General features: G+C 38.2%; 1 protein-coding gene across 1 annotated transcript in view; it reads left to right on the forward strand.

Annotated features, from left to right (window-relative positions):
- The window catches only part of Gpc3 (glypican 3), a 340,192-nt gene that overhangs the window by 244,234 nt on the left and 80,209 nt on the right, over positions 1–15,749 (forward strand). Inside the window, exon 6 of the mRNA XM_028764986.1 lies at positions 6,354–6,474. Coding sequence (XP_028620819.1) covers positions 6,354–6,474 — 121 coding nt within the window. The remainder of the gene's footprint in view (positions 1–6,353; positions 6,475–15,749) is intronic.

Below are 15,749 nucleotides of genomic sequence, written 5' to 3' on the forward strand. Positions count from 1 at the left end.
CTATTGTTCTCAAGGTTCATTTGGGCACTCTCAGGAAGTTCTTTGCAAACAATGTTTGTTGAAGGCCTACGTTCTGTCTGGCACTGTATTTTGTACTCTCACATAACAAGAGCTCTCCTATAGAAAGTTCTGTGTTCCTAGGCACAGTTGGAACCACATAGCCTATGTAATCTCAACTCAATAGCATTTGTCCTATCAACTAGTCCCCCAAAACATGCTAGTGGCTTTATTCCTTACCTGTTTGAAGGGAAGCCAGTTTTATTTTTATTTGGGGAACCAATATTTGAATCTGTATCTTTGTGTATAAGCCCAGTTCTCTTTCTACCACATGACTTGGCCTTTTTGTAAATGTGTTATCTAGGGGAAGGGGTGTAGCTCAACTGGTATAGTGATTGCTTGTAATCCCAGCCCATGGAAGGTGGGTTTCTTTTTGTCTCTCCTCCTCTCCTGGATCCTTTGATTGTTAGACTGAGGTACAGGTAATGCTATCCCAGGCATTGTCTATTGTCCTCCCTCTGCTGGACCAACTGCTTCCCCCAGCCCCAGACTCTGAGGGATAATATCAACGTTCACATTTTCTTCACCGGCTAGAAAATATTCGCTACATCTCTGGATTTAAGTCATTGCTATTCCAAGAGTAATCTTTTAGCCCTTTCTCAAGTGAGGCTTAAAACAAGGATAGAAATGGATTGACACTCACTCCCCTAGCATGCTAATGTCTTCTAAAATGAGATGTGAATGGCTTTGCATCCTTCTGATTCTGTCCCGAGCATTTTCTTTCTTGCTACTAAAATCTCTGTAATTTCTGAGAGGCAATTGTGTGAAAACACAGGTATTTCTTGGAATATCGTGGATAAGTGTGCTGTTAGCATTGAAAATTTGCCTTGAAGTTGTTTGTAACTGTCGTCCTGCAGTTAGAAAAAAAATGAAACAGATGAAACATTTCTCTTTGACTATATCCATAAAAATCTGGGATTAATGGTCCCCGCTTGTAATCAGTTTAGGACCAGCTTGATGTTCATATTGCAAGTCCCAGGGTAGCCAGGGGTAAACACTATGACACAACATAAACAAACAAAGAAATGTCCACAAATCAGTAGGAAAAATTGTCACTTTCTTTATTAAACACATTTAAAATCTCAGCTAATTTCATCTTTTATTTTTGTGTATTTATGCAAATTAAAGGCTGCATCTCCAACAGGAAACAGTTTTCTCTTAGAGCCTCTTAATAAGATGGTTTTTTCTACTCTATGTTCGAGTTTGTTTTTGAAGCTATTTGTTCGTTTAAAATTAGCCCATTTTCCCCCAGTGCTTGTGGCCAGTATTTTCCAAGGTTGACAGACTATTTATTGTCATGCCACAGTGTCTCCATAAGATGGCGCTCTGAGCATGTATGATCTATAGCTTTTCTTTTTTCCCACCCAGCCATAACCAGGCAGCAATTGAATGTAAACTTTTGTGAAATCAAATCCTTTTAGCCAGGAGTTAGTCCTTCTGAGACTTGCTCGCTAACCCTTACCACCATTCTAATGCCTAGGGCAAGAAGGAAAGTGAGGTCTCCAGCAACCGCCTTGCCCTAAATCAGAACCAGCAGTGTTAGGAATGTACAGGATATGTTTGAGGGACCTTTAAAGAAAAGAGTTTTATTCTGAGTATGAAACTTGTAGTTTTCGCTGTTTGAAAAGTCCCTTGCTGAGTCTGTTTCTTCATATACATGGAGAGGGGGTTGGACCCGCTGGTCTGTGAAGGCGCTTCCATCTCCAGCATTCTCTGTTTGCATCCGCTGATTGCCTCAGCCAGTGCAGATTTAGGAAGAAAAGCTCGCCCATTTTACGCTTGTTTGACTCTATTCCTCTTTTACAAGTGCTCTCTTTGCTTCAACTGTCCCAGGACAAGCATGCCCAGATGTCCTGTTTTAATTAGGTTCCTTTTCTCTTTAAGGCTTTTACACAGGTTTCCTCCCTCCTTCCCCCCCTCCAGGCCTTAACCAATCTGCCTGAAAGGGAAAACCGTTCTCCTTTTCACTGCACAAATAGGGTTTTCTTAGTATCACGGCAGTCATTATTGTGCTGAATAGATCCAAACAGGATGGGGGGAAGAAGATACTACACGCAGTGCTTAAAGGTGGTAACACCTCAAACATCATGCTAAATATATACAGCTAAAAAAGCATTCCGTTTCAGCGGAGGTGGGCATTTCTATTCTTCTATTGCCAGAGGCATGTTAAAACTTCTGGGAAGAGGCAGTTGTGAGAAGAGAAGGACAATTAATCAAGTCCAGATAAGTATTGCTAACCAGATAACCCACCGTTAAAATCTCCCGAGGCTAATGAGTGCTCCTGTCCCTGGCATGTCCTTTGCAGTGAATTGAATCTATGATGGCTCAGCCTCATTCAAACACTGTCATGAACTGCATGCATCTGCAGCACTGAGGGAACCTACGGCCATGAAATGCTGAATGAATTCATTAACTGGAAACTCCAGAGACATCATCCCTAACTGATTCCCTTTGGGCTTGACACTCATAGTACACATGTCCCATGAAATAAATACCCTGAGAACACACCATCTGTGTCCCTTCGCAGGGAGACACATGTGCTTAAATAAACATAGCAATTTTTTTTAAGTTATTACAACAAAAGGGATGTTGGAGTGAGGTAATGAATAGATTAAACAACTGGCTTTTGGAAATCATTTCGCTAGATATACACGTATCTGAACATCACATTGTGCAAGATAAATACATTCAAATTTTGTCAGTCATGCCTTGCAAACCCTGGAAAAATTGAAGTTAACTGTGATGTACAATTTCATTTATTTTAAAAAAAAATCAAATAGCTACAAAGGTTTAGAAAGCTCACCGTAGGGGACTGAACATGTAACACAATAGAAAAGAACTTCTCTAATGTGGGAAAGGCCCTAGGTTCAGTTGTCAGTACCACACAGAGAAACAAATACCCATGGTATTAAATACAGAGGATTAATAAAGTTATAAAACACATAAACAAGTCTTGCCCAACATCCACTTATTGTCACTTATCAGAAGTAACAGCTGCCACTAGTTTCTTGTTTTCTGTACATATTTGAACAGTTAGATAACATATGAGAGTACAGGTATTCTTCTTTTGTAAAGGATGGATCCCAAGACCCCTGCTTGGTTCCTTAAAAGGATGATAGTACTGAATCCCACATAAATAGTCACCTCTCTATGTCCAAGGATTCAACCAAACACAATTTGGAAACACAAGTAGGAAAAGACTGGCCATGTAGGTCTGTGGTAGACCTCATGCTAGCACACTGAAACTCCTGAGTTGGATCTTTGACAGGATAAGAGAAAGAAAGGAAATGTTGGTCAGTAGTAGAACACTTGCCTAGTATGCATGAGGCCCAGCACTGAAAAGAAAAAACAAAACCAAAAAACAAAAACGGAGCTGACTGTGGTAGTACACACCTTTAATCCCAGCACTCCAGACGCAAAGGCAGGCAGATTTCTGTGAGTTCAAGCCCACATTGATCTACCCAGTGAGTTCCAGGCCAACCAAGGCTATATAATGAGACTCTGGAGAGGATAAATAAGTATGGGGTAGATGTATCGTGCTGAATATGTTGAACATATATGGATGCTTTTCTTGTCATGACTTCCTAAATAATATAATAATTATTTGTATTACAGTAAGTATAATAAGTAACATTGAGATGATTTAAACTATATGAGAGGCTTGTGTAGGTTATATACATATAAAGTGTTTTTTTTTATATAAAGGGAGATTCTGGAACTAATCACACTTGCATACCAAAGGATGCCTGTACTGTTGTTTCCTGAACATAGACAACTATTATTATAAAGTTTAGTTTAGAAATTAGACATGGCAAAAGATTAATAATAATATCATAAAACTTCTATACTATATGTGTACTATAATAAAAGTTTTGTGATCTCTCCCTCTCTCTGAAGTCAGTCTGATAATTTAGGCAGTTTCTAAGTGTCTAATAGTGAGTGGTGTAGCATATACAACTTAGACATGTTAAACACAGAGGTAATTTATATCCAAGACATGAATGAGTGACGGTGGTATAGGTTTTATCATACTACTTAGAACAATATTCAATTTGAAACCTATGAATTAATTATTTTTGTAGTTTTTTACTTAATGTTTTCAAGCTATCACTATTGCTATTTGCCAACCAGTGATTCTATAGAAGGGGAAGCTGTAGACAAGTGGGAAAGGCCTAATATAATATCTATACAAACCCATTTTTATCACAAATAGAGAACCACACTGGACATTCTCAACTTGTACGGTTTTTATCTGTTTTAATGTATCTTGGCCTTTCTTCTCTATCAGTGCATAAAGATCTTTTAATGTCTGCCTCATATTCCATTGTGACAGTCATTGCTTTTAAAATCTGGTTCAGTGTTTCTTTTTTCCAAGCTAAGGATAGAGAGATAAGATACAGGAAAAGATGTGAGGTAGGCTAGTGTACTGAGTATTTACAGGATAGTATAAGAACATATATAGTACTTAAATAGTGTCACTAAATTTTAGCAACAATGAGCATCAGTTGGATGAGTACATTTGACTAGTGCTCTGTGACATAAATGAGATAAAGAAGAATTCTATGTCTAAACCACAAGCCAGTCCTTCCCAACACTTCTGTAACCAGAAACCATGCTTAATTTACTAGAACTCTTTGAGGATTTAAATAGCACATGATACAGTGCAACAGTGAATGCTATTTCAACTATCAAAAAAAGTAGAGAGAGCTTTTAGATGTGCTGCATTTTTTTTAAAACTGAGTCTCCTTGGGGTCATGGAGCAGTGTTGAGCTGCCCATGTTTACTTCTAATTCATGACTAGAAAATGAGAGATGAGAAAAGAAAAGCCAACTAGAGGGTAATTTTTTTTTTGAGTGGCAGAGAACCTACAGTAGAGTCACCAAGGGATCAGCTATGAGAGTAATTAGATTTAATATTCATAATAGCTTTAGAATGGGGAGGCCAGGACCAAATTGCTAAGCTGGCATGTCTTTCTACAATCCTGGTGAGGATAATGAGCTTCAGGAAAATGTTTGCTGCGTAGGAAGGCACATAAATGTGTTTGATGAGCTTTGATAGGGACAAGTCCAAGGAGGTATCTTTAAGAACACGTTCCCGAGGTTCATTTCTGAATTAGTCCTACATCTTCTTCTGTGCATAGGGTCTCTTCCTTAGGCAATAGCAGGAGTAAAGAAAGAAGTCGGAACTGGTATCACCAGGGAGGAACCACATTTGAGCAGCACTCTGTGGACATAAACAGGGTGGCTAATACTGAGTATACTGTTTGATAAAGACCAGTTGGCTCAGTGATCTGACAATTCAGTGGTTGCCTTTTTATTCGGTGCCAGGAAACTGCAAAGCTTCTAGGAGCTGACCATATATATGATGAATTCTCTCTCTCTCTCTCTCTCTCTCTCTCTCTCTCTCTCTCTCTCTCGGCAGGAATAAACTCAGTACTGTAAAGTGCTATACAAAAAGTATAACGACATTAAATCAGCACACAAGGCTATTCTTTGCAGCATTGTTTATATTATCAAAGTTTTTACAAATAATTTAGTTGTTTCTCAGAAGCAGATTGGACAAATAAATTATGATACATTCATGCAAAACAATAAGAACAAAGCAGTTCCGTATGTTCTGAAATGGAGTATGTATAGGTATTAGGACAGAAAATGATACAAATAAGGATGTACGACAGGATTCCAATTTGTGTTAAAATTAAGATCTGGAACCGTGGGTACAGAAAAATGTTCAATCAAGTGAGAATCACTGTTCCGGTTGAAGCCAGAAAAGCCTGACACTGGGGATGAAAGGTAGAATGAATGGCCTTAGATTATAAATCTTCGCCCTGCTCATCCTGATGCGGACATCCATAGAGACCTTAATATATCCTCCAGCTCAAAAGCAAAGCTTGTGATTCCCCACACAGAACAAAGTCAACAAGCCTCTCCTGAGCCGTGACTTTCTCTTCCAGGGGAGAACATGGAGGCAAGCTAGCAGGCATAATGTATGCTGCATCTGGTTGAAAAAGCTCCCTGAACAGAAAAACAGCTCCTGTGGGGTCCACAGGAAGTTGTGAGGAGTATGAGTGGAAGGCAAAGGTAGAGAGCATGGGAAGTTCTTTCTCCTTCAAATGAGTAGGAAGCACATACAGAGCTAGTCCTTACCTTGAACTTCCCCTAGCACAGTGCTTCCATCTCATGTTCTATAAGGCAGGAGAGAATTTATAGTCAGTTGCCTTGTTGGTACCCAATGGACTCAGTCTGTTTGATTGGAACTCTCATTGACAAATTTTCTCTTTCCCTTCCTCTCTATAGATACAGCCAGAAGGCGGCAAGGAATGGGATGAAGAATCAGTTTAACCTCCATGAGCTGAAGATGAAGGGCCCCGAGCCGGTGGTTAGCCAGATCATTGACAAACTGAAGCACATTAACCAGGTATGTGTCATAGCCAACCAAAGTGGAAATGCAAAAGAAATCAATATGAGGCAGATGATTTTCATTGCTCAAACTGATATTTAGGCAGGTGGGGAAGCAGCCATTATTCATTTTCTTCAATGAGTTTACCTGCTAAAATGGACATCTTTCACTCTATTTTTAATTATTATGATATTGCAGTAAGAGAGAAATCATAATGGTATAGTCACAATGTCTGGCTTCATCAAATAAATGTTTGAAACCGTACTATACTGACAACACATTCTCATGCTCCCATTAATCATTTGCTGTGGCCGTGCAACGTTCTGTTGTCTATTCATCATGATTGATAGACATCCTAGTTGATTCCAGTTTCATTCCATCATTGAGCTGTCTCTTTATCCGTAGCACTGTCTCTTGATCATAGATTATTTTCTTACAGTACTGTGCTGTTGCGTTAAGGGAATGTGAATATTTCAATGGCTGTCTCCAAATTGCTTTCCAATGAGAATGTATCAGTTTTCACTACCACCAGCAGATCTCAGAGGCCCAGTTTCATAGCACCTTTGCCAAATTCTGACTCACTCCTCTCATTTTCTTGACCTATACACATATTTTCCCCCTCTTGTCAGGAGTTTTACAACAAGACACAAATAGATGTGAGTTGTACCATCTGCTTGTGATTGCTTTGTGGCCACATATTTCTTTCAAAGCCACCAGAAAGGTTACCATATGCCACAGTGACAGTGTTTCTGTGCCATGCCATGCTTCATGAATGGGAGGGCCCAGGTACTGGCTACTATTTGTAGCTTGGGAAGAATTTAATGAGAGTAAAATATTTGTGCACAGACAGAAGTTACTGTGAAGATACAAGCCTGATTTTATTTTCTGTGTGAACATTAGTGAATTTTTGGCATTCTGAGAAAACTGTTTGCAAGGGCTTTCTGATGGTAGCAGATTTCACTTCGATTGCATCCTGAGCATTCTGAAAGCACACTTGCAGGAACTCTTACAGTGTCTCCTCAAGTGTCCTGAGCTCAGTGAGCACTTAATAAATGCTTGTTACTGCTGCTAAGCACATGGCCACAGCAGTGTGATTCTTCCCAGATGTGTCTCAGAGGGTACCAAGGCAAAGACAGTGTGGCCACTTCACCTAGGAGTGAAGGCAGAATTGATCTTCAGACTATTTATAATGACCCCAACTAATTGTGTCTGGGCAAGTCTACTCAGAATCCTGCACTAGTGAGACCAAAACTTCGGAGCCCATCACTGTGCCTCTAATCCTGAGTATAGATGTTAACAGACTTTAAGGTATACCTGGTATGTGTTCTCCTGGGTCCTAGGGACTTCTGAGATTGAAAAGAAATGTAATACTCTGTTTTAACAGCCTCCCTGGAAGGGAGCTCAAGCATAAACACCTCAAGAAAGATAAAGTGTGATATACGATAAAGCGTGTAGAGAGTTGCTACTCAATAGTTTGGAGTGACCTGGCAGAAACATAGGGTGAGCTAGGCTAGGGGGAAGAGCCTTGGGAGGGACAAATATTAAGAGCTGCTATAAACCATGTGTAAGGGAAGAATAAGTAAAGATAAGTAGAGAGGGGCAGCCATAAAAGAATCTCAGACAAAGACCTGTGGACAGAATCCACTTGAAAAGGGGAAAAGTTGAGAATATATAGGCTTCAATATGATCTAGTAATCACCAAAGATATTTACAGCAAGCCCTTTTGTAAAGGCTTCAGCTAGAGTTACAGAATTTGCATCCAAGTTGGGTCTGAATTTAATTATGTATTTTAATATATATGTATATATTATATGTACATCCATATGTATTTGTATATAAATTAAATATGCCTGTATAAATATATACATAAATATACATACAATATTTATAAATATATAAATATGTATATATTATCGTGTATTTTTAATATATAACCTTAGGCAAATCAGTGCTTTAATTCTCCCATCAGTAGTACTCTAAGACTAGCTCAAGCACATCTAAAGCACATGTGTGTACATAATATAACATTCATAAATAATACATATGCATAAATGTAATTGTGTTTGCATGCCAGGCCTTTATTCAATGGTAGTTATGGAGCTGCTGTTTAGGCTTCTCCCAGTAGGCAGCACTTACCTTTGAAAGGGAACTTCATTCCTTTGGTCCCTGAGTTTTATGTGACTGTAGGTTCCTTTGTTACCTCGCTTGTGTTCTCTCTTATATTTTTTCTTTCATCTAACTTTCAGCCACAAAAGCACAAAGTAATCCAAGGAGAGGGAGAGGTAAACAAAGAAAGGGCAGATTCACCGTCAGCATTCCTTTCTTCTCCCTCCACTCATTACTTAGTGTGTGCACATTTTCCCTTTCTATACAAATACCATTGAACAATTGATTGTCATTGATGGACCAGTTTTACCTGTTACCATTGCTCTGGCTCCAAACATCCACCCAGACTTTCTTTCCTTCTCACTTGTGTTGCTTTACATGAACAGCACACATAAGTGAGATTATTTGGGGAAATGGCAAAGGAACAGAGTTTTGATTTTGATGATAAAGATATTAACACTGATAATTCATTAGATTTCTATAGCACGTAACATTATTTCAGTCACTGAATGTTCTCAATACTAGTTGTTTTGTTGGGGGGCATCCAACCTGGAATTGTCTGAGATATAATACTCTCATAGAACCATTCTTTTCAAGAATTCATTACCCTTAAAGATTTTATCATCCCCACCAAGTGATAAACGTTTATCCCCTCTTTATAGCTAGAGAAACTGAGGCAAGGAGCCATTAGTGGAGGTGCAGGCATGCTGCCAAGCATCTAGTGAGAATAGTTGAAAATTCAATCAATTATCCAGATGTTGTTTCTTATATACTGCCAAACATCTGGATTCAGTGAGTGCCTGACTAAATTGGCCTAAACTTTTGGCAGTAGGGAGGTAGAATCAACTTAACTTGCCTATGTTTGCATGTGAATGGAGAATTCAGGTAATGTTACTTTCCATCCTTTCTGTCTATAAATGAAGAGATATCTTCCTATCTTGGCTTGTGTGTCCATCCTGTTGAATTAGAGCATTTACGAGCATCTCCCAAAATAACTCAACTTTTCTTTCACAGACATTCTCAGCTGCCTCCTTTCAGATTACGGTTTCTGTTGATAGCACTGGAAATACTATACCCACTGAGAGAATAAAGTAACATTATTTATACATTGACAGTCCCATAGTGTAACCTTGAGGGGATGGGTTCAGGGTCAGTCAGTCCTGGGCCCATTTCCTGGGAAGGGGCACAGGTGTGTAATATACTCTCTCTTCCTCATAAGCCACATAGTTCATGTGTAAGATTCCCACGATTGAAAATGAGGTCCTTTTTATTTCTTTTCCAGTTTCTAATTTATGTGAGGATTTATTGGTTTTTGTTAGGGGAGGAATTGAACCCTTCTTGGTTCTCAGTATTAGTTCTGGAATTTACTAGACCATATTTTTTTAAACCAACTTTTGTTTCTGCTCCAGACTCCTATGTGCAGAGAAGACTCCACAAATACCAAGAATGTTCATAATACCTTCGTACCCATATGATGCTGTGGGCAACTGATCCTCTAACTTAGTTTGTCAGTAGCATTTTCTCTGTTTAAGTGTATTTATAAATTACAGCTAATTTTGCTGCACTGAAACTACCACAGAAGTTATTGTCCTCAAGGAAAAACTAGTAATTTATCATGTTGCCCATTTCAGTAAAGGCTCAAATGAAATTCCAGAAATTGTTTTCCTGCCTGTTGTAAAGAGTTGAGGCCAGAGCAGTCAATACCTGCCCATTTGGTGTCAAGAATTTCTCATTCAAAGTAGGATAAAGTCTCATCTGTTTAGGATGGCTACAATGTCCTGTTGAATGGCGGGGGGGGGGGGGGGGGTGTAGATGAGATGGCCTCTTAAGATTCCTTCCAGCCGTGTGATTCTGTGATTTGTGACTGAAGGTCAGGCTTTAACCCAGCACCCTCTTGTGTACAAGTCTTGTGACTTTATTCTCTGCTCTGCACTCTTTATAAAACACCCTGTTCCCAGGTCACTCCTTTCTACTGTGTAACCTCTCATCCTTTCAGAGGTTCTTCCCTTCCCACCAGCCTTCCAGGACAGGCAGATGGAACTTCAACTTTCCCTTCCCCCTATCCAGTTCTTCTGTTCTTATGCCTTCTTTTCATCAAGCTATAAAACATTAAGTGTTAAAAAAATTGGTATTTATCACTCCTACTATGTATCCATTCCCAAGGGCCAGATATTTGACCTGTCTTTGAATTATGCTAACCATCTAACTCTATCTAAATGATAATTCAACCATACATTTGCACAGTACAGATCAGTTTGTAGATGCGCTCTTATGTACATTAGATAAACTGATGCTCTGAGAGGAAAGCAGGATAGGCTCTGTTACTTGCATTTACCAGAAGAAGAAACTAGAATGCTCTAATGAGATCCAAACTCCAAGGCTTTGTTCTTAGCTTTCCTTCTACTTATCTACTTACCAAATGAAGAGAAGAATAACAACAAGGTACTATTAGGATCCATATATAAAATGTGAATAGGAGTACAAATATCTCAAGCCCCCTACTTTGTGTGGATTAACAATTTTGAAGGGCCAAATATACACATTTCTATAGTCTAAGGTTTAAAGTCTTCAACAAAAAAAGACAAAGCATGTTTTCCAGAATCCCAATTGGGACAGTCATTAGAAAACTGCCTACTACATTGTATGATGAACAAATACAGACACTCTGTGGCATAGGTGAATCTGTGAGCTATCATCTCAAATCCCTAAATAATGGGCCAAAGGGAAAAAAATCAAATGTACAACAGACAGTGAAATATCTCTACTTCTATCTCTCTCTGGAAATCGTGGCAAACTATTTTTAAGATGCTGGATAGAGTCTGGTACAATGAAGACACTTGTTGTCTAAATAGAATGTTAAATATTTAATAAGTTAATTTGTAAAGTTGTTGAGTAACAGAGAAGGTACATTCCTTAGCATGCAGTTTTTCCAAATCTTTGAGTTGGCTCTTAGTTATGATTGGAACACATCAAGTAATGTTTTCATAGTCTTCCCATAAAAACTGACAATAGCTAAAAAAACAACGACCTGATCCAGTGCTTTCTAGAAAAGCTACTCTTAAACATGAATTCTAGGCTCGTTTTTTTTTAAGCTTTCTGAAAATCAGATTTAAATAAAAGGCCTTCCTCAAATCTCAATATCTAGGATATATATCCCACTATCTAGGATAACTATTTACTTACAAATGGTGTTACAGAACAATAGTAACTTCTGTTTCCACATAGAACCAGACGGGGTTAGTGGTAAAGGAGACAGGGTATCTACAAAAGCTAATGAAGAGGCTTCTCAGTCACAAAAGGACAGTGTAAATTAGTCGTTAAATATCAGCTGCTAGATTCTGTGGAGCAAAACATTATTTCTCAAAGTAACAGGAATTAGCTGATACATTCCACAGCACATTTATCATTTAAAAATCTTTTGTCTTTCTGTTTAATAGCTTGAAATATAATTACAATGTCTGGTGGCTTTGGGGAGCATGTGTTTTTAATATCTTAATTACTATTTACAGTTTAATAACATTGCACCAAAGAGAATTCTCAAATATTTTAGATTAAATTTCTTGAAAAAGAACTACTTGCTATATTTAGGATATACAGCATTAAATGTATTCAAATTGGGTCATGTATTTTAGTCCTTGCATATTAATTAAACTATTCAAAACTGGAAGATGAGTCAGGAATGGTGAGTAGCATGGTTTTGGTAGCATTACCATGATAGATTGATTCAGCAACAGAGGGAGATACAGTTTTTCTTCATTACTATATTTTACCGTATTCGATTTTCTATAGATTTTAATTTCTTTTATTTATTATCATTTTTGTCATTGTAGTTGCATGTGTATACTCTAGTTTGCCCCCAAAGTCTTTTCTAATGCAAATAAGAATGTACATAGACAAGCATGTTTTTTTGTACAGTTCAGGTCATGGCAGGAGGTCATTCTTTAGCAGTTCATCTTTGAAACTAAAAGCCCTGTGACATGAAGCATGAGCTTGCTAATTATTTATCTCTTGTAGACATTATTAACTAGGTTTGTTCATAACAAGTACACCTCATTACCCACCACCTCACTCATTAAACCCGTTGAATAGTTAATACACTGAGTGGAGGTGGTCTCTGTGGGGAGGGATCACTGAACCCAAAGCAGGCAGACTCAGGAGAACATATTACGCAGGCGCTGGACCCTCTCGCAGAGACTGACTCTGTTCTACATCCAGAATCAGTCATCTTTATACTGGCATGCGTTGGATCTCAGTTCCTCTATCTTCCAGGATACATTAACAATTCAAGATTTTCCTCCCCCTTCTAAGGATGACAAAATTAACATCATATTAGTCAGTAGATTTAAATGCCAAATAACTCAGTTATTTTAGGACAGTGCATTCAGATTCTGTTCCATGGTGAATGTGGGAGTCTTTCATTCTTATTTCAATGAAGAAATTCTAGTTGTAAACTTCTTAGATAGATATTAGTCTTCTGAATAAAACAATAAAAATCTCAGGCTGCTCTTAAAACTTTTGAACATTTAATCCAATGTGAACATTACCTCAATATACAGAATATCTACAACACACAAGAAAATTAGTGCATGTGTTTTTCAGTAACTTCCTGGAGATCAGACAAGAGAATATGCTTGGCTTGATGGTAACGTTATTCCTTTTAGAAATGATAAGTGAAATCCCATGTTCAAAGCTGATGACCAACACTTCCAAGATTTCCTTGCCTATGTCATTAGAATTCTGACAAAATCCAATGGAAATAAAGAGTGCTGAGCTATCTTGTCTAAAATGATCTTTTTCATAGTCTCATCCCTGGAGAAAGTCACATGTTAGTTGTCCCAACAAAATATCCGGCCATAGTCCAGCACACCTACCGTTATTTGTTTTTCTTTTCTTTTTTTAAGATGGGAGTCTTCCCCATGGTTAGTTGAGTCTGATCATTGCCTTTTAAATGCATTTGACACATGACCAGACATAGGGCCATATTCTATATGAGCTCATTGTTGGTATTTAGTGGAAATAAAGTCTTAATAAAGTCAACCCTGTATCTCTAATTATAGGATCTCCTTAGGCAGCAACCACAGTGATTTTTGCATAGCAACTGAAAAGTGGAGTTTTTCTACTAGACTCCCATCTAATATTCAAAATGAAAAAATAACACCATCATTTTTTTTTTTTTTGGTTTTTCAAGACAGGGTTTCTCTGTGTAGTTCTGGCTGTCCTGGAACTCACTTGGTAGACCAGGCTGGCCTCGAACTCAGAAATCCGCCTGCCTCTGCCTCCCAAGTGCTGGGATTAAAGGCGTGCGCCACCACCGCCCGGCTTAACACCATCATTTAATGCACTGGATTTCAGTTGGTATTTTTTAAGAGTTTTAATGTGTAATCTCTTTTTCTCCCTAATAAATTTATCTAGACACTTTCTTGTAACTCATATTTTTCAGTTGTTCCCCAAACATTATGTAGTATAGATGAGTCTGTGACAAGATTAAAAAATAAATCTAAAATAGATATTTTGTGTTATATCATGAAAATGATGCTTAAGTTCAGGTCAATTACATCCTAGGGCACTGAGGAGTCTTAAAACAATTATCATGCTAGCACTGTCAATATACTTTAGTCTAGCCAACAAATAGAGGAAGAGCCACAAATCTGGAATCCAGTATAATGTTCTATCCTTAACCTTAAGAGGCAGAAATTGGATTGTGGAAATCACAAGCTAAAGAGCCTAACATCACATCTTAGCAAAGTTCTGGGTCAGTCTCTTGGATAGCGTCAGTTCTTCATAATAATTATGAACTAGAAGCCACTGTGGACTCTCTCACAGAAAATCAAGACATTTCCTCTTACAGCTATGTGATTGAACATGTGTTGCTGGTCTGTAGTTCTGGCATAGACATGCTTTTAGACAGAAATAACTGTGAGTTCTTTTTCAACAAGTGCCAGGAAATGTTGGTAAAGCGATAACCTGCCTTAGTCAATGTAGAGCCAATTAATTATTAGACCTAAAGAATATTTTCTTAGCAAACTGATGCCAGCCTGGAGAGAGGTCTTCGCTGCTTTGCTTTCAACTTAACTTTGATTGACATATACCTTTTTTTTTTTTACCAAATGAGCTAGATGAAGACAGAGAAGCAAGGCATGTCATTAATATTCAGTCATAGCATGCAGGAAGGTAGTATTAACTATTATTGATATTGTCATTGGGAGCCAAATATATCTATCTTAACAGGCTGAATGACAAGAGAAAGCTAGAGAGTTGAAAAGTTCCAGGGATAAATGTACAGTATTCCAAGGAGATTCCCAAACACATGTGTGCAAGTGACAGGGAAGCTGACTTCGTAGACAGCATTGGTTTTGGTGATAATGTGGAAGAGGTAACGTATGAGCAATCCCTTAGCAAGTACTGTAGATGGTGTGGACAGCATTGGCAGGGAAGAAGTGTATATACACATACATATATTGGAATGGGAAAAACATGGTAGAGACTAGGAAAATTTTCTTCACTGTATTTAAAAGTTTAACAGGACTGTTTGGAGACTAAGTTTCACTGCTCTACCTGAGGGTTTGGGTTTTTGTTTGTTTGTTCTTAATGTTAAGGCAATTTTTTTATTAAGACATTATTTGTATTAATTATTTGGAAATTTCACAACGTGCACCCTAGTCAAATTCACTTGCCAGTCCTCTCAGGCCCACCCCCAAGCCTTGTGACCACCACAAAAGAAAGGAAGGAAGAGGAGGAGAAAGAGGAGGCAGAGGAGGAAAGAACAAAAGAAAAAAAGGAAAAAAAATAAGTTTTTATTACAGTAGTACCTGTCATTATTGCAAAGCCTTATTGGTACAGGATAAGAACTACGATGAGAAGATAGAAACCACAACACTAGTGTATTTGCTAGTGTATTTGGAGTCAAATTGATCTGTGCTCAGCTGCCAGTCATGTCCTTGGATGAATTTTTTTAACTGTCCGTTGTTCAGTTTCCTAATACCTGGGAAATGGGTATACTATCATCTGTCTTAAATGCTCAGTATAAAGTGAAATGCAATGTACATATAAATTACAGCTAGTGTCTGTCTCCTTTCATATTATTATAGTATGAAGCGTTAGCAGAAGGGAAAGTCAAGAATCACCACTAAGATACTTGTGCAGGATTGGAGGAACTGTGTCTTTTCTAGTTTGGAATGTTTCTGTGG

The sequence above is a fragment of the Grammomys surdaster genome, unplaced genomic scaffold, assembly GCF_004785775.1.
Source record: "Grammomys surdaster isolate TR1022 unplaced genomic scaffold, NIH_TR_1.0 147, whole genome shotgun sequence".
In the NCBI taxonomy this organism is placed as follows: Eukaryota; Metazoa; Chordata; class Mammalia; order Rodentia; family Muridae; genus Grammomys; species Grammomys surdaster.